At 46.9% G+C, this 26,989-nt stretch overlaps 1 protein-coding gene across 2 annotated transcripts; it reads left to right on the top strand.

Annotated features, from left to right (window-relative positions):
* The first annotated feature begins 401 nt into the window (after positions 1 to 401).
* Positions 402 to 26,836, top strand: guf1 (GTP binding elongation factor GUF1). 2 transcript variants are annotated; one of them, XM_056289207.1, is made up of 18 exons: positions 402 to 717; positions 2,263 to 2,377; positions 9,005 to 9,153; positions 10,553 to 10,633; positions 11,349 to 11,426; positions 11,521 to 11,604; positions 11,696 to 11,760; positions 11,875 to 12,078; positions 12,881 to 13,015; positions 14,270 to 14,409; positions 16,365 to 16,488; positions 18,945 to 19,077; positions 21,212 to 21,355; positions 21,801 to 21,934; positions 23,352 to 23,453; positions 25,588 to 25,707; positions 26,419 to 26,455; positions 26,550 to 26,830. In XM_056289207.1, exons 1-18 carry the CDS (start codon positions 613 to 615, stop codon positions 26,682 to 26,684), a joined length of 2,085 nt encoding a protein of 694 aa, XP_056145182.1. In that variant the 5' UTR covers positions 402 to 612; the 3' UTR covers positions 26,685 to 26,830. The 2 variants fall into 2 exon arrangements, with proteins under 2 accessions (XP_056145182.1, XP_056145192.1); XM_056289217.1 differs by lacking the exon at positions 12,881 to 13,015 and having other exon boundaries at positions 26,550 to 26,836.
* Positions 26,837 to 26,989: the final 153 nt, after the last annotated feature.

Here is a 26,989-nt window from a genome sequence, read left to right as displayed (position 1 = left end):
AAACCGCCTCCCCCTCGTTATCCTCCATCCGACTTGAGGAGTAGGCGGGACATCCGATCTGTCAGCGACCGTGCTTGTTCAAACGTGAGGGGGAGTTTTACCCGGTGGAGCGCCACTTACTTCTGACGTTTTATAACCGATTTGTATGCGCTATTGTGTCGCTTTGGTAGCCAGGGTTTGTATTTCTTGGCCTTCCCAAGGCTGCAGCATCGCGCCCTCTGGCTGTTGGTATCCCTGAAAGCACACTGCTCGGTCTCCTTTACCTGAAACATCCTGCAAAGTAAGCGAAAAATAAGCGGGTTTCCCCCCTCTGACTGATTTCACTACACTTCCCAGAAGCCTTTGGGGGAGGAGGGGGCGGGGCAAATGTAACCTTTCACCCAACATGGCGGCGCCCGGCAAAATCACGTATCGGCGATATTGACTACCCTTTACCTTTTGTGTCCGTTTTAGACTCACAGCGGGCGTTTCATCCAGCTGAATAGATCACACAGTACCGCCCCGGTGCTGGGTACCGCTGGTTTATAAGGCAGGGCGCTAAAGTGGCCTCTCGTATTGTGGATTTAGTGACGATGGCGTGAAGCGGCGGCGGCTTTAAGGCGACTTGTCGACATGCAGCGGTGTGCCGTCACGCACGCGCTACTCAGACGCCGCTGGGTGGGGAACCTTCCCGCGTGCTCGGCGGGCGCCAGGAGGGTCCACACGCAGCCGGACAAGGTGACTGGCCTCCCATGGACACCCTTAGACACTCGTTGTGGGGTTTTATAGTCTCTGTTGTTTACATGGAAGGAGGAGTCTCCGTGGACCGGGATGTCTGCGGATGGCACAGCGATCTGTAGCGAGAGTAGGGTGCAGGTGGAGGAGAGGTGGAGGTATGCACTGCAGAGATGAGGAAGGCGGAGTACCTATGCGTGGATGAGAGGGAGGACGGTGGGATGGGGGAGGATGCAAGGAGTGGAGGTGATGAAGGCGGATGAGTTTAAATACTTGGGGTCAACTGTCCAAAGTAACGGGGAGTGCAGGAGAGAGGTGAAGAAGAGGGTGCAGGCAGGGTGGAGTGGGTGGAGAAGAGTGTCAGGAGTGATGTGTGACAGAAGGGTACCAGCAAGAGTTAAAGGGAAGGTTTACAAGATGGTAGTGAGACCAGCTATGTTGTATGGTTTGGAGACGGTGGCACTGATGAAAGGACAGGAGGCGGAGCTGGAGGTGGCAGAGGTGAAGATGATAAGATTTTCATTGGGAGTGATGAAGAAGGACAGGATTAGGAACGAGTATATTAGAGGCACAGCTCAGGTTGGACGGTTTGGAGACAAAGCAAGAGAGGCAAGATTGAGATGGTTTGGACATGTGTGGAGGAGAGATGCTGAGCATATTGGGAGAAGGATGCTGAATATGGAGCTGCCAGGGAAGAGGAGAAAAGGAAGGCCAAAGAGGATGTTTATGGATGTGGTGAGGGAGGACATGCAAGGTGGCTGGTGTGACAGAGGAAGATGCAGAGGACAGGAAGAGATGGAAACGGATGATCCGCTGTGGTGCCCCCTAACGGCAGCAGCCGAAAGTAGTAGTAGTAGTAGTAGTAATAGTAGTAGTAGTAGTAGTTGCAGTGGTAGTAGTAGTAGTAGTAGTGGTAGTGGTGGTAGTAGTAGCAGTAGTAGTAGTAGTGGTGGTAGTGGTAGTAGTAGCAAAAGTAGTGGTAGTAGTAGTAGTAGTAGTAGTCGTGGTAGTGGTAGTAGTAGCAGTGGTAGTAGTAGTGGTAGTAGTAGCAGTAGTAGTACTAGTGGTGGTAGTGGTAGTAGTAGCGGTGGTAGTGGTAGTAGTAGCATTAGTAGTAGTAGTGGTAGTAGTGGTAGTAGTAGCAGCGGTGGTAGTAGTAGTGGTAGTAGTAGTAGTAGTAGTGGTAGTAGTGGTAGTAGTAGCGGTGGTAGTAGTAGTGGTAGTAGTAGTAGTAGTGGTGGTAGTGGTAGTAGTAGCGGTGGTAGTAGTAGCATTAGTAGTAGTAGTGGTAGTAGTGGTAGTAGTAGTGGTGGTAATGGTAGTAGTAGTATTGTTTAAATGAAAACCCTAAATCGAGGTCATCTGTGAAGGTACTTCATAGGTGAAGAAAGTGGGTACTGATAGTACGTAGGTTATCGGTAATGAAAGAATACCAAAAGGGTACAAAACTGGTCACAACCATTGTCATTTCTTTCATTTGTGTGTCAAAGTTAAAGAAAACAAACCAGTAGCATGAAGTGATTGGAATGCCTCTTTCTTTTTACGTAGGCGGATGCTATTGACTTGTCCAAGTTCCCTGTGGAAAGGATCAGGAATTTCAGCATCATTGCCCATGTTGACCATGGAAAAAGCACTCTGGCTGACAGGTTGTTGGAATTAACAGGTACGTTTATTTACCAAAGTACTTTTTTTGCAGTTTTTTTATTCCTTCGGTTAGTTTTACAAACAGAACACTTTTAGCACAGGATTTTCATTTCAGAGGTGTTTAGGGGGCAGAGATGCTTTCCAGCATCAAACCAAGTAAGAACACACGTCACAAGACGAGCATCTGTAACGGGATACAAGTCCAAGAGAAGGTCAAAGACAAAAAAAAAAAAAAAAACGAGATGGGAAGGATGGCTGTACTACATAAACGAGTCTTAAATCTAAATTTAAATGCGTTTGGGTGTCTGTCTCCCTCACATTGTTTGCTGGCCTGTGTGACTGGAAGTAAAAGACAACCTCTGTTTTTTCCAGCTGTCTTCTTTCCAATCTACTACTTTCGGCTGCTCCCGTTAGGGGTCGCCACAGCGGATCATCCCTTTCCATTTCTTCCTGTCTTCTGCGTCTTCCTCTGTCACACCAGCCACCTGCATGTCTTCCCTCACTACATCCATAAACCTCCTCTTTGGCCTTCCTCTTCTCCTCTTCCCTGGCAGCTCCATATTCAGCATCCTTCTCCCAATATACTCAGCATCTCTCCTCCACACATGTCCAAGCCATCTCAATCTTGCCTCTCTTGCTTTGTCTCCAAACCGTCCAACCTGAGCGGTCCCTCTAATATAATCGTTCCTAATCCTGTCCTTCTTCGTTTCTCCCAGTGAAAATCTTAGCATCTTCAACTCTGCCACCTCCAGCTCCGCCTCCTGTCTTTTCGTCAGTGCCACTGTCTCCAAACCATATAACATAGCTGGTCTCACAACCATCTTGTAAACTTTCCCTTTAACTCTTGCTGATACCCTTCTGTCGCAAATCACTCCTGACACTCTTCTCCACCCACTCCAACCTGCCTGCACTCTCTTTTTCACCTCTCTTCTGCACTCCCCGTTACTTTGGACAGTTGATCCCAAGTATTTAAACTCAAATGCCTTTGTCACCTCCACTCCTTGCATCCTCACCATTCCACTGTCCTCTCTCTCATTCACGCATAGGTATTCCGTCTTGCTCCTACTGACTTTCATTCCTCTTCTCTCCAGTGCATACCTCCACCTCTCCAGGCTCTCCTCAACCTGCACCCTACTCTCGCTACAGATCACAATGTCATCCGCGAACATCATCGTCCATGGAGACTCCTGCCTGATCTTGTCCGTCAACCTGTCCATCACCATTGCAAACAAGAAAGGGCTAAGAGCCGATCCTTGATGTAATCCCACCTCCACCTTGAACCCATCTGTCATTCCAACCGCACACCTCACCATTGTCACACTTCCCTCATACGTATCCTGCACCACTCCTACATACTTCTCTGCAACTCCTGACTTCCTCATACAATACCACACCTCCTCTCTCGGCACTCTGTCATAAGCTTTCTCTAAATCTACAAAGACACAATGCAACTCTTTCTGGCCTTCTCTATACTTCTCAATCAACATTCTCAAAGCAAACATCGCATCTGTGGTGCTCTTTCGTGGCATGAAACCATACTGCTGCTCGCTGATCGTCACCTCTCCTCTTAACCTAGCTTCTATTACTCTTTCCCAAATCTTCATGCTGTGGCTGATCAACTTTATACCTCTGTAGTTGTTACAGTTCTGCACATCGCCCTTGTTCTTGAAAATCGGTACCAGTATGCTTCTTCTCCACTCCTCAGGCATCCTCTCACTTTCCAGGATTGTGTTAAACAATCTAGTTAAAAACTCCACTGCCATCTCTCCTAAACATCTCCATGCCTCCACAGGTATGTCATCAGGACCAACTGCCTTTCCACTCTTCATCCTCTTCATAGCTGCCCTCACTTCCTCCTTGCTAATCAACTGAACTTCCTGATTCACTATCCCTACATCATCCAACCTTCTCTCTCTCTCATTTTCTTCATTCATCAGCCCCTCAAAGTATTCCTTCCACCTTCTTAGCACACTCTCCTCGCTTGTCAGCACATTTCCATCTCTATCCTTGATCGCCCTAACTTGCTGCACATCCTTTGCAGCTTGGTCCCTCTGTCTAGCCAATCGGTACAAGTCCTTTTCTCCTTCCTTAGTGTCTAATCTGTCATACAACTCACCATACGCCTTTTCCTTTGCCTTTGCCACCTCTCTCTTTGCTTTACGCTGCATCTCCTTGTACTCCTGTCTACTTTCTTCATCTCTCTTACTATCCCACTTCTTCTTTGCCAACCTTTTCCTCTGTATAATTTGCTGTACTTCCTCATTCCACCACCAAGTCTCCTTGTCTTCCTTCCTCTGTCCTGATGACATACCAAGTACCTTCCTAGCTGTCTCCCTCACTATTTCTGCAGTGGTTTTCCAGCCATCTGGCAACTCTTCACTACCACCCAGTGCCTGTCTTAACTCCTGCCTGAACTCCACACAACATTCTTCCTTCTTCAACTTCCACCATTTGATCTTCGGCTGTGTCTTCACTCGCTTCCTCTTCTTGGTCTCTAAAGTCATCCTACAGACCACCATCCGATGCTGCCTAGCTACGTTCTCCCCTGTCACCACCTTGCAGTCTCCAATCCCTTTTAGATGGCGCCTTCTACATAAGATATAGTCCACCTGTGTGCACTTTCCTCCACTCTTGTACGTCACCCTGTGTTCCTCCCTCTTCTTGAAATATGTATTCACCACAGCCATTTCCATCCTTTTCGCAAAATCCACCACCATCTGTCCTTCCACATTTCTCTTCTTGACTCCATACCTTCCCATCACCTCCTCATCACCTCTGTTCCCTTCACCAACATGTCCATTGAAGTCGGCTCCAATCACCACTCTCTCCTCCTTGGGTACCCTCTCCACCATGTCGTCCAACTCATTCCAGAATTCTTCTTTTTCATCCATCTCACACCCAACTTGCGGGGCATATGCGCTGATAACATTCAGTAATAAACCTTCAATTTCCAGCGTCATACTCATCACTCTGTCTGACACTCTCTTCACCTCCAGCACGCTCTTGACATACTCTTCCTTCAGAATTACCCCTACCCCTTTACTCCTCCCATTCACACCATGGTAGAAGAGTTTGAAGCCACCTCCGATACTCCTGGCCTTACTCCCCTTCCACCTGGTCTCTTGCACACACAGTATGCCTACCTTTCTTCTTTCCATCATGTCAGCCAGCTCTCTCCCTTTACCAGTCATAGTGCCAACATTCAAAGTTCCAACTCTCACCTCCACATGCCTACCCTTCCTCCTCTCTAGCTGCCTCTGGACATGCTTTCCCCCTCTCCTTCTCCTTCGCCCAACAGTAACATAGTTTCCACCGACACCCTGCTGGTTATCAGTACCGGTGGCGGTCGTTGTTAACCCGGGCCTCGACCGATCCGGTATGTAAGTCTTATTTATGATCCGCATATTTGATTTGGCAAAGATTTTACGCCGGATGCCCTTCCTGACGCAACCCTCCCCATTTGTCCGGGCTTGGGACCGGCACTAAGGATGCACTGGCTTGTGCATCCTCAGCGGCTGGGTTTGTCTTCTTTCCAATACATTGTAATAATAATTATAATAATTACTACTACTACTATTTTCGGCTGCTCCCGTTAGGGGGCGCCAGCGGATCATCTGTTTCCATCTCTTCCTGTCCTCTGCATCTTCCTCTGTCACACCAGCCACCTGCATGTCCTCCCTCACCACATCCGTAAACCTCCTCTTTGTTTTTCCTCTTCCCTGGCAGCTCCATATTGTAATAATTGTAATAATTGTGATCTGTAGTGGGAGTAGAGTGCAGGTGGAGGAGAGCCTGGAGAGGTGGAGGTATGCACTGGAGGGAAGAGGAATGAAAGTCAGTAGGAGCAAGAGGGAATACATATGCCTGAGAGGGAGGACAGTGGAATGGTGAGGATGCAAGCAGTGGAGGTGACGAAGGCGTGCGAGTTTAATACTTGGGGTCAACTGTCCAAAGTAACAGGGAGTGCAGAAAAGAGGTGAAGAAGAGAGTGCAGGCAGGGTGGAGTGGGTGGAGAAGAGTGCCAGGAGTGATTTGTGACAGAAGGGTACCAGCAAGAGTTAAAGGGAAGGTTTACAAGATGGTAGTGAGACCAGCTATGTTGTATGGTTTGGAGACAGTGGCACTGATGAAAAGACAGGAGGAGGAGCTGGAGGTGGCAGAGTTGAAGATGATAAGATTTTCACTGGGAGTGATGAAGAAGGACAGGATTAGGAACGAGTATATTAGAGGCACAGCTCAGGTTGGACGGTTTGGAGACAAAGCAAGAGAGGCAAGATTGAGAGGGTTTGGACATGTGTGGAGGAGAGATGCTGAGCATATTGGGAGAAGGATGCTGAATATGGAGCTGCCAGGGAAGAGGAGAAGAGGAAGGCCAAAGAGGATGTTTATGGATGTGGTGAGGGAGGACATGCAAGGTGGCTGGTGTGACAGAGGAAGATGCAGAGGACAGGAAGAGATGGAAACGGATGATCCGCTGTTGCGGCCCCTAACGGGAGCAGCTGAAAGTAGTAGTAGTAGTAGTGTAGTAGTAGTACTAGTTCTTTCCAATACATAAAGTGAAAAGGACTCCCACATCTTGTATAGGGAGGAAGTAAATCGCTGAAATATTGCTCGGCAAGGCCTTTGTTAGTTTGAAATGTGAAGCCATCAAGAGACAGGAGCCAGTTGAGGTGGTTCGGGCATCTGATTAGGATGCCTCCTGGGTGCCTTCCTTTGGAGGTTTTCCGGGCATGTCCGGCTGGGAGGAGACCCCGGGGTAGACCCAGAACTCGCTGGAGGGACTACATGTCCAATCTGGCCTGGGAACGCCTTGGGATCCCCCAGGAGGAGCTGGAGGGCGTTGCTGGGGAGAGGGACGTCTGGAGTGCCCTACTTAGCTTGCTGCCACCACGACCCCACCCCGGAGAAGCGACTGATGGATGAATGAATGAAAAAAAGCCATCAAGAGAGACTTGATATTTCCTACATTTAACATTTTAGTCAAATATCTGACACTGACACTGTATCTCGAGTAGCTGATATCATAAGTGATAAGCAGCTTGGGGTTCAGCGTCTTGCCCAAGGGCTTTTGGACCTTCTGGTTATTGGACAACTTCTGTAACTGCTAGGCTCAACTAATTATGGAGAAGTAATTTTCTTTTTCTATTGCACTTGCACATACATAGTTAACCACACATTATAAATAAGTCTTGTTCACGAGTGAGGGTAGGATGGAACGGGAGATTGACAGGCAGGTTGGTGCAGCATCCGCAGTAATGTGGACGTTGTACCGGACCGTTGTGGTGAAGAGGGAGCTGAGCCAGAAGGCAAAGCTCTCAATTTACCAGTCAGTCTTCGTTCCAACCCTCACCTATGGTCATGAGCTTTGGGTAGTGACTGAAAGGGTGAGATCGCGGATACAAGCGGCTGAAATGAGTTTCCTCCGTGGGGTGTCTGGGCTCGAGCCTCAGCCTGCAGGTGAGGCGCTCGGACATCCGGAGGGAGCTCGGAGTAGAGCCGCTACTCCTTCACGTTGAAGGGAGCCAGCTGAGGTGGTTCGGGCATCTGATTAGGATGCCTTCTGGGCGCCTTCCTTTGGAGGTTTTCCGGGCACGTCCGGCTGGGAGGAGACCCCGGGGTAGACCCAGAACTCGCTGGAGGGACTACATGTCCAATCTGGCCTGGGAATGGTTGCCATAATAACGCCCGTCTTTGAACTGTCTCACAGGGCGACATAGGACCACGTTTTGCAGCCACGACCAAAGATATATATATTTAACCACCTTTCGTCTGAAACGGACCAAGGCACACAGTGTGTAGGAGGCTTTAGACAGAGTCCTTTTTAATAACGGAGTGGCATGCACTGGCAAGTTCTATTGTTTGCCAGGTACATTTGAAAATGCAAGGAAATGCCTTGGTCTGAGCCAGAAATGCAGTGGACCCAATACAACTTTCTGTAGCTGGAAAGATAAGCATATCTACGAGGAGCTAAATTTCGACCACATATGAAAATGATTGTGCGTTATGATCACAGTGAAATTCCATTATTTTCCATTATCTGAACCGCTTATCCTGCTCTCGGGGTCGCGGGGATGCTGGATTCTGTCCCAGCAGTCACTGGGTGGCAGGCGGGGGGACACCCAGGACAGGCCGCCAGGCCATCACAGGGCCGACACACACACACACACACACACACACATTCACACCTAGGGACAATTTAGTATGGCCAGTTCACCTGACCTACATGTCTTTGGACTGTGGGAGGAAACTGGAGCATCCGGAGGAAACCCACGCAGACGCGGGGAGAACATGCAAACTCCACACAGAGGACGACCTGGGATGACCCACCAAGGCCTGACTAACGTGGGGCTCCGAACCTGGGACCCTCCTGCTGTGAGGCAACCGCGCTAACCACTGCGCCGCCCCAGTGAAATTGTTTACTGTATTAGATTGGACTCTGCAGTGCATTTCATCCATTAACTGGGTATACTTAGATTATAATGTTGAATTGTATTGGTGTATTTTTCGAGCCTCGGGGTAGTCCAAGCTTGGGGGTCGTCCCCGGTCGATAATCTGCTGTCAGACCGGACTATCATATCGGCTGCGTCTGCAGGCTTATTAGCTTTGTAAAAAAAATTCCAATAACTGTGTCTTTTCTGTCAAACAGGTGCCATAGCAAAAACGGAGAAGAACAAACAGGTCCTGGACAAGCTGCAGGTGGAGCGGGAGAGGGGGATTACCGTGAAGGCCCAGACGGCCTCGCTGTTTTACACCCACCAGGGCCACCAGTATCTGCTGAACCTCATCGACACGCCGGTAAATCAGCAACCCACTCCAGCCCCGTTCAGAAAGAAATAGTTTCCCAGGGTAACACGGCTGATGCAGTATTTTCCTGGGTCCTCGGTAATTTACATCCATTTAGACGGCTTTTAAAATGTACAGTTGGAGGAGCACATCGATGTTGGACATGCCAGGATAAAGGCTTCACTCATCAGCTGAACTCTGACAGCCAACATGGTGTCCAAATAAAAGTGAAAACGAGACAGCAGACAGGAAAATAAACCTTTTACCTCATATTTGTTTGGAGTGAGGGCCGCTTTCAAAGTCAAAAACATACCCAAAAACTACAAGAACACACATCCAAACTAACAAGTATATCCAAATTAAACAAAGAAATCACTGTGCAAAGGAACAGCGCCAGCCAGGATGACTGTTGGAACCGCCGGTCTGCATGGGTTAGCGGCTAGCTTAGCCCGCCCCACTTCCGCGCCCTGTCAGACTGCCCTCGACGGTCGCAGCTCCAGGCAGGGGCCGTGGTCCCCAGACCCACCGGACGCAGCAGACCAAGCCCTCCCAGCCAATCAAACGGCAGCTCTCCCAGCCAGACACCCTCGACACACCTCCCCGCACTCCTCATGACGACATCAAAAACACCACAGTCAACGCCGGGTGAGGCCGCCGCCAGACCGCCCTCGGCGTTATCAGAACTGCCGGTCCGCGTGGGCTAGCAGTTAGCTTAGCCCGCCCTGCCGATCCAGCACCAGCTCTCCCAGCCATTTGTGGACAAAGACACTGCATGGACAGTACTGGGTGAGGCCGCTGCAAATGTGAATTCGCGCCGCCATCTTCCCACACCAGAAGTAGACTCAATAGTACAGGTATTTGTGGCTGGAATTATTACTTGGGTAGGAGGGGGAAAGCCATGGCCAATCCGGACAGGATTAAAATGACTGAATACAGCTGTATAGATGACCTCCTGAGTGATCCCGTCTGAATGGGGTTCAAGCCTGATTGGAGAGCAGAGCCCATTGCTTTGCTCATCAGCAGAATCCGACCAAGCCCTATGACTCCAGGAAGCTTCTCGACCGCTGGTTGGACATGTTTGCCCAGACAGTTTGACTCATACAGTCTCAGTCTTCGCTTACAAAACACATCCTTCATACCCACAACGACCTCTTGCAGAACTGACCAGAAGAGCCGGTTGTGGTTCGAAACTGGAACATGAAAAATAGATCTACTTTGAGGCACGCTCGTCTGTCATTTACAGTTCTTTTGATTGTGTAGTTTTTTCTTCTGAGGCTATTTGTTTCTTACCCATGTGTATTTTCTAGGGATGCTTCAATACTGGTAAAAATAACTGATCCAATATCAATTATTTTGCCCACTGACCGCCAGACTGATGGTGTGAGTAACTTGCTCTTGATTTTCTACCCAGGGACATGTTGACTTCAATTATGAGGTGTCCAGATCAATTTCTGCTTGCCAGGGTGTCCTGCTGATCGTTGATGCCAACCAGGTACACATGTCCACTACACACACACACACACACACAGACACATACAGACAGAGTTATTTGATACACCATGTGGTGCAACCTGGGCACATTGTAAGTACTGAACCCGGGGTCATCGGGTGTTTCGGGTCTTAACATCACACATGCAACATTAAACATGCAACCGTAGCTTGGCGGTCTATTCCACTGCCTACCAACACGGGGATCACCGGTTTGAATCCCTGTGTTGCCTCCGGCTTGGTCGGCGTCCCTACAGACACAATTGGCCTTGTCTGCGGGTGGGAAGCCGGATGTGGGTATGTGTCCTGGTCGCTGCACTAGCGCCTCCTCTGGTCAGTCGAGCCGCCTGTTCCCGGGGGGGGGGGGGGGGGGGAATAGCATGATCCTCCCACGTGCTACGTCCCCCTGGTGAAACTCCTCACTGTCAGGTGAAAAGAAGCGGCTGGTGACTCCACACGTATGGGAGGAGGCATGTGGTAGTCTGCAGCCCTCCCCGATCGGCAGAGGGGGTGGAGCAGCAACCGGGACTGCTCAGAAGCGTGGTATAATTGGCCAAGTACAATTAGGGAGAAAAGGGGGGGGGGGGAATCCCAAAAAAAAAACCCCAAAAATAAACATGGAACCACCCTCCTTCGTTTGGTTTTGTACTGGTTGTGCTGGTAAGTTTATGTGGAGGTAGAACATACATGCTTCAGCGTCTGGCTGTTATTGTCTGCAGGGCATTCAAGCGCAGACTGTGGCGAACTTCTACCTGGCATTTGAAGCCCAGCTGACAATCATCCCCGTCATCAATAAGGTACACCCAGATCTGTCACTCGGATCATGCAGGGGTATACGTTTTCCCCCATGGACTTTCACCTGGCAAGTCATTTCACTCGTTTCTCCCTCAGATTGATTTGAAAAACGCGGACCCAGACAGGGTGGAGGCGCAGATCGAGAAGGCGTTTGATATTCCAGGAGAAGAATGCATTAGGGTGAGTAGAGGCACGCAACAGCTGTTTCCGAGTTTCAGTGTGACAGTTTCGAAACGTGTCCCCCCTGTGTGATGGTTCACCTCATCTTCAGATTTCAGCCAAACTCGGAATGAATGTTGAGCGAGTGCTGCAAGAGATTGTGACCAGAATCCCACCGTAAGTTGGCCCGATTGGGGTATTTTTTTTATTAATCTCCAATGAAATTGATTTATGAATGAGTTGGAAAATTAGTTTTTGTGTGTTTGTTTGCTTTCATCTTTAAATTCCCAGACCGACATTTAGTACCGATGACCCGTTTAAAGCCCTCGTGTTCGACTCCAAATTTGACCACTACCGAGGAGTGGTAGCCAACATCGCCGTGTTTGGAGGTCAAGTTAGAAAAGGGGACAAGGTAGTGTTGGCTCACCTGGGCAAAAGCTACGAGGTTAATGAGCTAGGTGTGCTCCGACCAGATGAGCATCCGACAAACAGACTGTAAGTAGCGTTTATCCTCCTCCTCCTGCTTCTCTCAGTCAATACTCTCCACCCTGCAGATTTTATCATTCCATATTGTATTCCAGATGAATTACATCCTCATTGTAGTGCAGCAAGCACACTGGCGCAGTGGTTAGTGCAGTCGCCTCACAGCAAAAAGGTCCTGGGTTCGAGCCCCGGGGTAGTCCAACCTTGGGGGTCGTCCCAGGTCCTCCTCTGTGTGGAGTTTGCATATTCTCCCCGTGTCTGCGTGGGTTTCCTCCGGGGGCTCCGGTTTCCTCCCACAGTCCAAAGACATGTAGGTCAGGTGAACCGGCCGTACTAAATTGTCCCTAGGTGTCAATGTGTGTGTGAATGTGTGTGTGTGTGTGTGTGTGTGTGGGTGTGGGTGTGTGGATGAGTGGTTGGTTGTGGGCCCTGTGATGGCCTGGCGGCCTGCCCAGGGTGTCTCCCCGCCTCCCGCCCAATGACTGCTGGGATAGGATCCAGCATCCCCGCGACCCTGAGAGCGGGATAAGTGGTTTGGATAATGGATGGATGGATGTAATGCAGCACGTCAGCAGTCATTCAGACAAACAATATGATTTTACTGTGTCATTACTCGCTGTAAGCAGTATTATGTTTGTTGTTCTTGTAATCAGTATTGCCAGTAATATGGGTGTTGGTATTGGTGCTGAAACAATTAGTCAATTACTTGATTAGTCATTCGAACATTCGAACATTAATTGATTATAATGTTGGTAATCAAATAATAGTTTTAGGCAGTTATCAAGTAAAGATGCCAAAAAGTTGTTGGTTACAGGCATCCGGGTGGCGTGGCGGTCTATTACGTTTCCTACCAACACGGAGACCACCGGTTCGAATCCCCATGTGTGGCTTGGTCAGTCGTCCCTACAGACGCAATCGGCCGTGACTGCGGGTGGGAAGCCGGATGTGGGTATGTGTCCTGGTCGCTGCACTAGCGCCTCCTCTGATTGGTCGGGGCGCCTGTTTTGGGTGGAGGGGGAACTGGGGGGAATAGCGTGATCAACCCACGCGCTACTACGTCCCCCTAGTGAAACTCCTGTCAGGTGAAATGAAGCAGCTGGCGACTCCACATGTATCAGAGGAGGCATGTGGTAGTCTGCAGTCCTCCCTGGATCAGCAGAGGGGGTGGAGCAGCGACCGGGATGGCTCGGAAGAGTTGGGTAATTGGCTGGGTACAATTGGGGAGATAAAGGGAGGGAAAAAAATTAATAGATCAATCGATTATGATAATAACCATCAGTTGCAGCCCACGTTGGTATACACAGCACAGTGGAGTGTGCTGGAAATGGGAATTCTGCATGAAACAGCTTACCATGTTTTCTTTATTAATGAACTAGCAGAGGTGCCCGGCATTGCCCAGAGAAAATGTTCTCACCAAAACAACCAACACGATCTGATCTTTACGATATAATCGATGATGAAATATAGGATAATTTATGATATGATACATGTGATAAACGAATGTCGAATAAACGAATCTTATTAACGAAAATGATCCAATGTCATAATTTTCAATCCATTCATCAAGCTTCCTTGCCAATGTGTGTATTAATTGCTCGGTGCTCAAGCACCTCAGGGTAAACCACGTTGCTTGTCTTACTATTTGGCGCTAGGACAGCATTGACAATATTGGGTGTAGTGCCTCCCTTGACCACTGGAAGGATTTGCCGGAAGTTTTGACACAAAATAAACTAAATTTTGCAAATAAATCAAAAAAATGTTTACTTGGTTTTTGAAATATTTTTCGAACTGTGCAATCCTTGGAAAGTGCCGATTCTAAATATACCTTTGTTTTTGTTCTACAATGAGTATTTCTGGAGTTTTAAGCGAACATACAAACATACACTCTTGCTTTATATATATATTAAAAATGAATTGAGAAAGCAATGCCAGCATCGCAACCTGGTCTTTCAGAGCAAGGCAGCATGTTTTACTGATATCGTCTGCCATAGTTTGTAAATCAGAAGGACTTTCATATTTTGGCAAGTTTCATTCGGCACTGTTATTGATGTTCAGGCCTCAAATGATGTCCAGGTCTGAAGGGGAAAAAAGTCACGCACAATGGCTTCTTGAAAGCTCAGATTCTAGAGGAAGTTTCCAGGCTAACTCAGTAAACTTGTTTGACCATTGCATGACTTTAACTGCAAGATGATCTGCTGTGCAGGTACGCAGGCCAAGTGGGCTATATGATAGCAGGGATGAGGGACGTGAAGGAGACACAGATCGGCGACACCGTTTATCTCCTGCAGCAGCCGGTAGAAGCCCTTCCAGGGTTCAAGCCTGCAAAGTCCATGGTGTTTGCTGGTAAGAAGAACTGTAATGGGTGATTTTTTCTTTTTTTAAGATTACAAAGGTCAGACTGTAGCTGACAAATGGACGTCCTACTGTGAGCCCAACTATATCTACTTGGTACCGCTCCACCTCCGGCACCAGCTCAGGCTCCTTCCCTGCCAGAGAGGTGACGTTCCACGTCCGAAGGACCAGTCTGCGATGCTAGAAGTCGGCACACCCTGGTCCCCACCTTTGCCCGCCGCCCAGCCTGCATTACACCCTACCCCTATGCTCATCCCCGCGGGTGGTGGGTCGATGGGCTGTTGTAAATTCACTACTTGCAAAAATATTAGATGATAGTTCTAAATTAAAACAAAAAAAATACAAATTTTGTAATATTTATTTTTTGTTCTGTGGTTTGACTTTTAAATGTCAAGTTACAGAACAAATGTTTTTGTTTCAGTGTGGCAGGGTAGTTGCACAATTCAGCACATCAGATAACCAAATAATGACCAAATACACATGAGAAAGTCAAAGACAACCATGGAGGTGCTACGTTTTCATACAAACAGTGATGCAACAGGTAACAAGAATAGAATAGAATAGAATAGAATACACTTTGGGTGTCCGGGTAGGGTAGCAGTCTATTCTGTTGCCTACCAACACGGGAATCGCCGGTTCGAATCCCCGTGTTACTTCCGGCTTGTTCGGGCATCCCTACAGACATATTTGGCCGTGTCTGCAGGTGGGAAGCCGGATGTGGGTATGTGTCCTGGTCGCTGCACTAGTGCCTCCTCTGCTCGGTCAGGGCACCTGTTCGGGGGGGAACTGGGGGGGAATAGCATGATCCTCCCATGCAGAACGTCCCCCTGGTGAAACTCCTCACTGTCAGGTGAAAGAAAGTGGCTAGCGATGCCACATGTATCAGAGGAGGCATGTGGTAGACTGCAGCCCTCCCTGGATTGGCAGAGGGGGTAGAGCAGTGACCGGGACGGCTCGGAAGAGTGGGGTAATTGGCCAAGTACAACTGGCGAGAAAAAGGGGGGGAAAGCCAAAAAAAGAAGAAGAATAGAATACACTTTATTTGTCATTTGTACATTCATACAATTAAATTTCACTCTGCATGTAAGCCATCCTAGCCGTGTAGCGAGGAGCAGTGGGCAGCTGCAGCACCCGGGGACCAACTGCAGCTATTTCTTCCTATTGCCTTGCTCAGGGGCACAGACAAGAGTGTTAACCCTAACCTGCATGTCTTTTTGATGGTGGGAGGAAACCCACACAGACACGGAGAGATCACGCACACTCCACACAGAAAGGACCTGGGATGCCCGTGGGTTCGAACCCAAGACCTTCTTGCTGTGAGGCAACAGTGCTGACCACTGGGCCACCGTGCCGCACAATTCCCTTTAATGACTTGTAGCTCTGAAAATGAGTACTTTTGTCTGAATTTGGATCAATTTGCATCGATTATTAGTGAATACCTGCCCGAAGGTCAGTTTTACTCTCGCTCACTGGACACACCATGTATAACATACGTACCAAAACATTGTTTTTTTATAACTATTGCAGGATTTGTGGCTTGACCAAGTACAGTGGGTTTTTCCGGGTGCTCCAGTTTCTTGCCACCGTCCAAAGACATGTAGGTCAGGTGAATCGGCTTTACTAAATTGTCCCTAGGAATGAATGTGTGTTTCTGTGTGCTGGCCTTGTGTGATGGCCTGGCGGCCTGTCCAGGGTGTCTCCCCGCATGCCGCCCAATGACTGCTGGGATAGGCTCCAGTATCCCCGCCACCCTGGGGTTTGGGTAATGGATGGATGGATAAATGCTGGATGGGTAACCAAACAGGAATCGTTTAGGCCGTAATAATTATGACCGCGGAAATGAGTAGCCTGGATTTTTGTGGCGTAGATGCTCCCTGAACAAACATAAAGAGTGGGGTCGGTGCTCGCTGCTGACGTGTGCTTAACGTGTGCCTCTCTCTTCCCAGGCATGTATCCCGTGGACCAGTCAGAATACACCGCCCTCCACAGCGCCATTGACAGACTGATGCTGAATGACTCCAGTGTGAGTGTTCAGAGGGACAGCAGTCTTGCCCTGGGAATGGGATGGAGGTGAAGAACGCTTGCTCCCTAGAACAACCCCACCACATGCACACACACACACACACGCACGCACGCACGCACGCACGCACGCACGCACGCACACACACACACACACACACACACACACACACACACACACACACACACACACACACACACACAAGAAAATGCTCCACCAGAAAATCTTCCTAAGACCATCGTGAACAGTAGCTATGCAAAAACGGATCAAAGACCCAAGGTTAAAGTATTAAATTATGCTAACACAGTAAGTCTTACGAGAGTCTAAATGGTGGGGCGTCTGGGTGGCGTGGCAGTCTATTCCGTTGCCTACCAACACGGGGATCGCTGGTTTAAATCCCCATGTTACCTCCGGCTTGGTCAGGCGTCCCTACAGACAGGATTGGCCGTGTCTGCGGGTGGGAAGCCGGATGTGGGTATGTGTCCTGGTCGCTGCACTAGCGCCTCCCCTAGTCGGTCGGGGCGCCTGTTCAGGGGGGAGAGGGAACTGGGGGGAATAGTGTGATCCTCTCACGCGCTACCTCCCCCTGGTGAAACTCCTCACTGTCAGGTGAAACAAAGCGGCTAGCGACGCCACATGTATCGGAGGAGGCATGTGGTAGTCTGCAGCCCTCCCCAGATCGGCAGGGGGGTGGAGCAGTGACTGAGAAGGCTTGGGGGGAGTGAGGTAACTGGCCAGATCCAATTGGGGAGAAAGGGGGGGGAGGATCCCAAAAAAGTCTAAATGGTGATCTAGTCAGGGCTCCTATGCATCCTGGGAAACCCTGAAAACCTGGAAATTAATGACGTTGATAATAAATTCCATGACTGCTTTTCCAGTCACAGAAAACACCTGGAAAAGGGTCAAATGTCATGGAAATATTATTGTTTGTCATGGAAAACTGTTGTAGAGGCCAAAAAGGCGAGAGTGGCTCAATTGTCATCATCATCATCAGTTCCGTAACCTATGGAGGTCAGAGGAGCACAGCTGATGCCTCAGCAAGTCTCGGTTGAGTCATCATTGTGTTTCAGTAGGGGGAGTACCTGGTGGTCCCTATCTCCTCTCCAGGTATGGATGGCCATTGGTTCACAGAGGAACTCATCCGCCCTTTGACAGGTTTTGTTTTTAGTGTTGCTGGGTGTCCACACACCCTGCTCACAATAACCCAAGAGTTTAAGTGGGCATGCCGGTTTAGTCGCCAACGACCCGGCGGTTGCAGTTTAATGTCGTACCCATGACGAATTGTGCAGAAATGAATTTATTTTATTAAAAGCATAACGTTTTGGTGCCAATGGCCTTCATCAGATACGGAATATTTTCAGCAGCTGTACGCAGTAACATGCGAACTATGTGTTTCGCACATTACTTCATTGTATTCATCCTGTGCGGCTCGCCGTCAGGTGTGCCTTTAAATAATCCGGTGCTGATGAGCAGAGAATCCAACAGGTTCACCTTCATACAGCATCTCATTTTCCATTACAAATACACTTCAAACAGTCAGTAATAATAGGCAATAGCAACTAATTCTACCGTACAAAATTACAGACTGGATCTAAATATTACATTTCCATAAGACCCTGTTCAATAAGTTAATGAGATGCAGCAAATGTCAGAGTACAAAATACTTCGTCAGCCTATCCCATCTCTAGTACTCGAGGCTCAGCGTTTTCGGTTTTTACCGATTTTTCCCCGAAAAATACCCAGATTTTCACCCGGATTTTATGTTTCCATGGATTCAAAAGTTGTTCCTGTTCGTGTGAGGTTATGTAACAGTGCCCTCTTGTGGCGAAATTCGGCATGCTGGATGGTTTTGAAAAATAAAAACCGAAAACGCTGAGCCTTGCTAATACTACAGAGGATGAGTAGGTCTAGCAGGCATATATTTCCATAATCAGGAACACTTTATTTGAAGCGAAATGCTGTTTCCCCCAGCCCACAGCAGTGCAACACAAAGACAGAAACACATATCCAAAAACTACAAGAACACACAGACTAACTAACACATATATCCAAACTAAACAAAAAATCACCATCAGAGGGATGGAGCGCCAGCCAGGATGACTATCGGAACTGCTGGTCTGCATGGGCTAGCAGTTACCTTAGCCCGCTTCGCTTCCGCATCCTGTCAGACCGCCCTCGGTGTTTCCTCTTCGGGCCCACAGGTTGCAGCAGACCAAGCTCTCTCAGCTGATCCAGCACCAGCTCTCCCAGCCAGTGTGAACGAATGTGAACCTGTTGGATTCTCTGCTAATCAGCAGGCACACTTCATGGCAAACAAGCAGAAAGTGAATCTGATGAAGCAACGTGCGGAACGTGTAGTTCGCTCCTTTCATTTTAAAGTAATCCATTAATTAGATAGTGTCAATCCTCGTAACCTGGTTTGCACTGGATTTTTTTTTCTTTTTCTTTTTTTGGTTTAACATCATTCTAACTTTAAGGAAATCTCTGAACTTCCCCCTCTGTGCAGGCTTGGTTTTCTGGGCCTTCTCCATATGGAGGTGTTTAATCAAAGGCTGGAGCAGGAGTACAACGCCTCCGTCATAGTGACGGCGCCCACTGTGCCGTACAAGGCCGTCCTCTCCTCACCCAAACTCATTAAGGTAGGAGAGGTTTCTTGGTCCTATCATTTTTAGCAGACAGTATCATTCAAGGGGCGAGATGATTTAAACCAGTTTAAAAATCTGATCAAAGGGGTGGGGGTGGGGGGGGCATGACATGATAGAGGACTACATTCTTCGTAGTTTATTAAAGTGTTAAAACTCAGTTAATTTGAAGCTGTGTGGGAAACATATTTTAGGTTTAAGGAAATTCCTATTTCTCAGTTAGTTGCTGCGTGGTAACACCGGCAATAGATCAAATGTTATAAATCATTAATACTTAGACAGTAACTAAACCCTAGACCATTTTAGTGAGTTTGTTGACATCTTCAGGTTAAAAACCATGCAGCGGTTAAAAAAATACCAGGCTGGTCTTGGTAATCTGTGATGTAAACATAGCAAAATAAACACAGCTGCACATAACATTAATAAAGGATCTCACAGAACGTTGATTCAGTTCATCTGGATACAACTTTTATTGAGAAACGTTTCATCATCATCTAAGTGACCTCTTCAGTCTCAACGGACTGCAGGTATCCCCACCCTTATAAACAATACAGTGGCATAATGAACCAAACCAAGGACCAGTTTCACATGCACATTGCCGTGACCATTAACTAGAGTTACAATGGCCATGTGTACTATTCACAGAGGATTGGGGAATGTCTGCAATCACAGCATTGTAAGTTGGTGACAGATGTACTCTTAGCCCCCCCCCAGTTGAGGGATGGCCGTTCCCTCTTCACATAGATGGCCTCTTTGACTCCTTGTTCAAACCCGTGTTCCTCCCTATCAAGGATGTGCACATCCTCATCCTTGAAAGCGTGGCCACTGGCCTGTAGATGGTGTAGACTAGAGTCCTGGCCTGGCGTGTTAGCTCTCCTGTGTTGCGCCATCGTCTTGACCCGTCTGTTTTGGTTTCCCCAATGTACAAGTCATGGCAATCCTCCTGGCACTTAACAGCGGTCACTATATTGCTCTGTTTGTGCCAGGGGGACCCGATCCTTGGGATGGACCAATTTCTGGCACAGCGTGTTTTGGGCTTTAAAAGCAACCGAGACATGGCGTTTGGAAAATACGCGTCTCAGCTGTTCTGGAACTCTGCCACATACGGAATCGCCACAGATACCGGTTCACATACTGAATCACCACTAGTTTTCGCTTAGGCAGCTATTGTCCTTCTCTCTTTGATTGATCGGCTGGTGCACTGTTTGGGCCGTCTGTCACCATTTTACAATACTGTGATCGCAACTATTCTCAAATCCTCTGTGAATAGTACACGTGGCCATTGAAACCCTAGCTAATGGTCACGGCAATTTGCATATGAAACCAATCATTGGTTTCGGTCGTTATGCCACTGTATTGTTTATAAGCGTGGGGATACCTGCAGTCAGTTGAGACTGAAGAGGTCACTTGGATGAGTGATGAAACGTTTCTCTCAATAAACATTGTGTCCAGATGAACTGATTCAATTTTCTGTGATTTCCTTAACTGGGTTATTGAGCATGCATAAAAACATAATCATGGAGCTGTTTGATGTAGATGTACCAGCACACCTATTAGCATTGGCCGACAGACAGAGCCAGCACTAACAATTGTAACTATTGCTGTCAATGTCGGTTCATCCAACAGATCAATTATTAATGTTATTAACTGCAGCTGTGTTTACCCTGCTATGCTAACATCACAGAGTACCAAGATAATTGATTGACAGACAGAGCCAGCACTAACAATTGTCACTATTGCTGTCAATGTTGGTTCATCCAACAGATCAATTATTAATGTTATTAACTTCAGCTGTGTTTACCCTGCTATGCTATCATCACAGAGTACCAAGATCAGCCTGCTGTGTTTGCAACCTTTACATGGCATTTAACCTGGAGATGTCAGCAAACTCGCGAAAATGGTCTTGGGTTAAGTTACTTTTTAATGGCTGTAAAGAGTGATCTTTTTTTCTTCATTATCCAACGTGCTGTTTGTTGTATTTCAGGTGTATCAAGAAAGACAAAATTATGGTGCATTGTAGTCTCAAATCTCAAGGAAGTTATAAAAATGTCAAAACAAGCAAGACTTTTTGTAAAACCTCCTGGTAACCAGTTTGAGCACCATGCTAAAGTAACCCAGGCTCCTCTCACAGGAACATGGCGGTGAGGAGATCACCATCGTGAACCCTGCTCATTTTCCAGATAAATCCGTAGTGTCGCATTATTTGGAGCCCATGGTAATGGGGACCATCCTGACTCCAGATGACTACACTGGCAATATTATGAATCTTTGTTTGGTAAGATTTTGTCCCATGTCATTGAATTTCCTCTTTTTTTTTTAAACATACTTTATTTTTTAAGCTTAACAAAGCAACGGCAATGACCACATCCGTTTTGGGGGTAACCCAAAGCATCATTTGTCCTCACAAGATGACGGATATAACTTGGGAAATTTCCCTGAAAGTAATGAGATGAATGTATTCACAGGGGTCTGTCTGTATCCAGAATTCTTTACGCGACACAATTGCTATTTTTAATATCTTGTGTACCCCTGACAAAAAAAACTCTTAATTGTTTAATGTTTGTGTAATATGCCGGGCGAATAACGAGTTTTAGGGTTGGTACCCTCTTTCCCTCTCTTTCTTACTAATGCGGTACATGCTTTTATGTGTTGCTAACTCATTCCTTTTCTCATATGAAAATCGGATAAATGTAAAACCTCAAGCTGTTTGCTTTCCAAAGACTCGCAGAGCCATTCAGAAGAATATGGTGTACATTGATGACCATCGAGTGATGATGAAGTATCTCTTCCCTCTGAATGAAATTGTTGTCGACTTCTACGACCTTCTCAAATCGTTGTCTTCTGGATATGCCAGGTAAAATGAAGCAGCCGGCAGTGTAAATGTTGCCATTTAACACATGGGAATTTCTTGGCTAAACACTTAAATTGTGTGCCTTCCATTTACAAAGTCCTGCTTATGTTTTGCTGAGGTGCCAGTCTGCATTATATGTCTATTTAAGTAATGGATATGCCCACAGTTTCTACGGGAGGGACTCACTGGAGGAAAATATTCCCCCTAATTTTCAGATGCAAGTGTAAATCAGAAACGTCTGACAGACATTACAAACATTGTTTACTCCAGCATTTTGGAACAAATAAAGACATCAATTTCAGATTGAGAGTGGTGATCAGACTGTGTTGTTGGCTTGAAAACAGTCACTAATAGAAAAACATTCCATCAAGCAAAGCATTAAACAAAAGTGAATTTCAATGGCTGTTGGAGTGTTCACCTTCATTTACCCATGGAATGTCTGCTGGGCATATGTAGTTTTTTGTTCCTTTTTTTTCGGAATTTCTCCCCTTTTTCTCTCCCAATTGTACTTGGCCAATTACCCCACTCTTCCGAGCCATCCTGGTCGCTGCTCCACCCCCTCTGCTGATCCGGGGAGGTCTGCAGACTACCACATGCCTCCTCCAGGATCACGCTATTCCCCACCCCGAACAGGCGCCCCGACCAACCAGAGGAGGTGCTAGTGCAGCGACCAGGACACATACCCACATCCGGCTTCGCACCTGCAGACATGGCCAATTGTGTCTGTAGGGACACCTGACCAAGCCAGAGGCAACACGGGGATTTGAACTGGTGGTCACAGTGTTGGTAGGCAACGGAATAGACTGCCACGCCACCTGGACACCCTTTCTTTTTTTTTTGTGCAGCCTGCATCTTGTTGTCGCTCACACACACACACAATACAATAGTTACACAACTTGATGCCCAGCATTTGCTGAAGTGCATCCACAGTTTCACTGGAGCAGATAGGGGCTAGGTTACTCAATGCCACTTTGGGAGATGTAGGCGAGTGAGGGGAGAGCATTTCTTGGGCATTCTTTTCAAGGTTCAGTCGTAATCTTGGATTAGTTCCTGTTTGTAAGAAAGTCTTTTTTTTTTCCCATGGCGCACACGCAACTGCTGCCTTGGGCTATGCATCACAAATTGTGATCACTCACTCATGGATGACCTGAGAGGGACATTTAATAGGATACGCTCCACCTACACATGCAGCACAGGTGCACCGTGGATCTGGACAGTTTCGTGCTTGTCGATTAAAAAAAAACAAACAAACCTCGTGCAATAATTTTTCTCTCTGTTTAGGAAGTGTTTGCCAAAAAAGAACGTGACTGGAATCTTCAGGATTGCCACTATAAAGGCTTTCATAATTTTACATTGTTGTCTGTGTAGGTGTTGTGAATAGTAGGTAATGAGGTCATTGTCATTTTCCTTCTTCCCTTAGCTTTGACTATGAGAATGTGGGCTACCAGCCTGCTGATCTGATAAAAATGGATTTTCTGCTGAATGGGAAGCCTGTGGAAGAACTCACCACAATCGTACACAAGTAAGTTTCAGTAATTCTTACGGTTCAGATTATATGGCAAAACTGGTTGAGAAATATTTAGTCTGAACATTTCTGTTCACAAGCCTTTTGTTTCTGTCAAGCGGTCATGCTGAATAATGTTACTGACATGGTTCGAGGTGGGACTCAGGCACAAACGCAAACAAGGCTGAGACATGTAGTAGTAGTTCGAAAACTGAAAAGGCCTTTCAATGGCAATATCAATGAGAATACAAAAACAAGGCAGAACAGACAAAACCAGCATAGCAATTGTTGTATGGCTCAAAACTTAAGACTAGGCAAGGTAAATAGCTGTGAGCAGGATTAGCCATGACAAGAGAAACTTAGCCTAGACATGACAAGAGGACCTAGACATGACAAGAGAAACTCGGCCTAGACATGACAAGAGGACCTAGACATGACAAAAGAAAGTCGGCCTAGACATGACAAGAGGACCTCGACATGACAAAAGAAACTTGGCCGAGACATGACAAGTGGACCTAGACATGACAAAAGAAATTCGGCTGAGACATGACAAGAGGACCTAGACATGACAAAAGAAACTCGGCCTAGAAAGAGGACCTAGACATGACAAGAGAAACTTGGCCTAGACATAACCAGAGGACCTAGACATGACAAAAGAAACTCGGCCTAGAAAGAGGACCTAGACATGACAAGAGAAACTTGGCCTAGACATGACAAAAGAAACATGCTCTCAACATGACAAAAGAAACTTGGCTTAGACATGACAAAAGAAACTTGGCCGAGACATGACAAGAGAAATTTGGCCTAGACATGACAAGAGGACCTAGACATGACGAGAGAAATTTGGCCTAGACATGACCAGAGGACCTAGACATGACAAAAGAAATGTGGCCTAGACATGACAAGAGGACCTTGTCATGACAAAAGAAACATTGCCTAGACATGACAAGAGGACCTAGACATGACAAGAGAAACTTCCCTTGACATGACAGGAGGACCAGTGCCTTTACAAAAGAAACATGGCCTAGACATGACAAGAGGACCTAGACATGACAAGAGAAACGTGGCCTAGACATGACAAGAGGACCTAGACATGACAAGAGAAACTTGGCCTTGACTTGACAAGAGGACCAGTGCCTTGACAAAAGAAATATAGCCTAGACATGGCAAGAGGACATAGACATGACAAGAGAAACTTGGCCTTGACATGACAAGAGGACCAGTGCCTTGACAAAAGAAACATGGCCTAGACATGACAAGAGGACATAGACATGACAAAAGAAACATGGCCGAGACCTGACAAGAGGACCTAGACATGACAAGAGAAACTTTGGCTAAACATGACAAGAGGACCAGTGCCTTGACAATCTGGCATGGAGCCAATGAAAATACAGGCTTAAATATGGCTTCGTGCGGTGATTAATCCTGATGGGGAACAGGAGAGTGACAATGAGAGGCGCAAAACAAGGACCAGCCAGAGGGGGGGGGGGGGGGGGCACAGAAGGCATGAATGTGACAGTTGCGAAACGTTTTTGCCAGTCAATCTAACAATATGAGAGTGGGGAAAAAAGTGCATTATTTAGTGCTGGGACTTCAGAAAATGGACAAAGTTTTCATTCTGTCTGCAACAAGGACAATAGTGTAAGTCATGTACAAAAATTGAAGGCCCACAGTGGATCTGTATTAAATTTTAAGCCTCTGTGGGTTAGGGTAATTGAAGGGCGCCATGCTTGAGCAATGATAGCTACTCTCATACCATATAAATGGCTTGGAGCTCAGCCAGGTACACCTGCATTTTGTTGTTCACAAAGGGCACTGCACCAGTAGCAGGACAGACCATCTTTCACCACAGGCATGCACAAGTGCATCAGAAAATTAAAAGGCTGAGGACAAGTGAGGGGATGCCCTGTGGCGCTGAACATCTGTTTTAATATTTCTTTTTGATGGACGTTTTTGTCAAAAGCACAAAACCACTCTAATCTAAATGCCTTCTCTGTGGTCTTTTGCAAATGTATATAAAAAAAAGTACAACAGCTTACTTAAGTTAGCATTTGTCAGTTTTTTTTTTTTTTTTTGTCAGCCATGAATAGAAGTGTTAACAAAAAAACACAATTTTGTCTTTGACTTGTAAAGGTCCATGTTTTCTTTGCAGAGATAAGGCGTATTCCATGGGGAAAGCCATGTGTGAGCGTCTGAAAGACTCCATACCAAGGCAGATGTTTGAGATTGCCGTACAAGCAGCTGTTGGGAGTAAGATCATTGCAAGGGAAACGTAAGTACATTTGGAAGGAGGTAAAGGCCTCCTGAGATTGTGCTGTGTTCAGCATGATTCTTATCATCATCATATAGGATAGATGTTAAGTGTTTCCAGAGTGAATCCATCCATCCATTATCTGAACAGCTTATCCTGCTCTCAGGGTTGCGGAGATGCTGGAGCCTATCCCAGCAGTCATTGGGCGGCAGGCGGGGAGACACCCTGGACAGGCTGCCAAGCCAATACAGGGCCTGGCAGCCTGTCCAACCTGTCCTGCGACCCCGAGAGCAGGATAAGCGTTTTGGGTAATGGATGGATGGATGCTCCGTTTTGAATCTGCTAAGAGCAAGAGTAACACAACACAACATGAGTAAACTGTCACAACGTGTGCAAGCTTTCGCCCGTGGTGGTAGACTGGGTGCACTTGAAGCTTTATGTGGAACCAGAACTAAAGAAGAAGATCTTACTTAACTTCACAACAGTAGCTGCCAGCTTGTACAACATCCTTCATATCAGGCGAGAAAGTGATACAGGCTAGAAAGAGATACAAATTAACTTTAAAAGAACTTTTAAAGTAAGCTGTTGGTTAATAGAATATCATAGCACTTGGTTAACAGAATATCATAGTTTATCTTTCCTTCAGATGAGAGCATGAAAAATACCACGTTTTCTACCAGTAGAGAAATGTATGAATGCCTGTGGACATAACAGCTTGTATGTCTCTTTCAGAATAAAGGCGTATAGAAAAAATGTCCTGGCAAAATGTGTAAGTAGTAGTCTCCATACGGTTGAATGAGAGAATATACAACAAGCCCCAAAAACTGTACGGTGTGCCTCAACTCTCGCCTGTTTGTTTGCAGTACGGGGGGGACATCACGCGGAAAATGAAGCTGCTGAAGAAACAGGCCGAAGGCAAAAAGAAGATGCGACGCATCGGCAACGTGGACGTTCCCAAGGACGCTTTCATCAGTGTCCTAAAGAGGAAGGACAAGTAGCGATCCTTGACTTGCATCATTATTTATGGGACATAAGCAAAATGTTGCTGAACGAGTCTTTGTTATTAAAGGCTGAAATGTAGATAATTTACTGAATAAATCTGGAATCAGGTGCACTTTATTTGTCGATTCATTTCATGCACTTGTGCACATGAAATGAAACAAAATACTATCTCCCCCAGCCCACGGCAGTGCAACACGAAGACAAAAACACATCCAAAAACTACAAGAACTACAAGAGCACACGTATCCAAACTAACACATATATCTAAACTAAACAAAAATATCAGTGTCCAAGGGAACGA

Source organism: Lampris incognitus, chromosome 1 (genome assembly GCF_029633865.1).
Source record: "Lampris incognitus isolate fLamInc1 chromosome 1, fLamInc1.hap2, whole genome shotgun sequence".
Taxonomy (NCBI): domain Eukaryota; kingdom Metazoa; phylum Chordata; class Actinopteri; order Lampriformes; family Lampridae; genus Lampris; species Lampris incognitus.
This window is presented reverse-complemented; position numbering and strand designations above follow the sequence as displayed.

Bases quoted from the DNA above. Each gene is read 5' to 3' on its own strand.
- guf1 (XM_056289207.1), top strand. From the start codon at position 613: ATGCAGCGGTGTGCCGTCACGCACGCGCTACTCAGACGCCGCTGGGTG. The intron at 12,079-12,880 runs GTAAGTAGCGTT...TGTTGGTTACAG, and splicing joins GAGCATCCGACAAACAGACT to GCATCCGGGTGGCGTGGCGG. The intron at 21,935-23,351 runs GTAAAATGAAGC...TTCTTCCCTTAG, and splicing joins TTGTCTTCTGGATATGCCAG to CTTTGACTATGAGAATGTGG.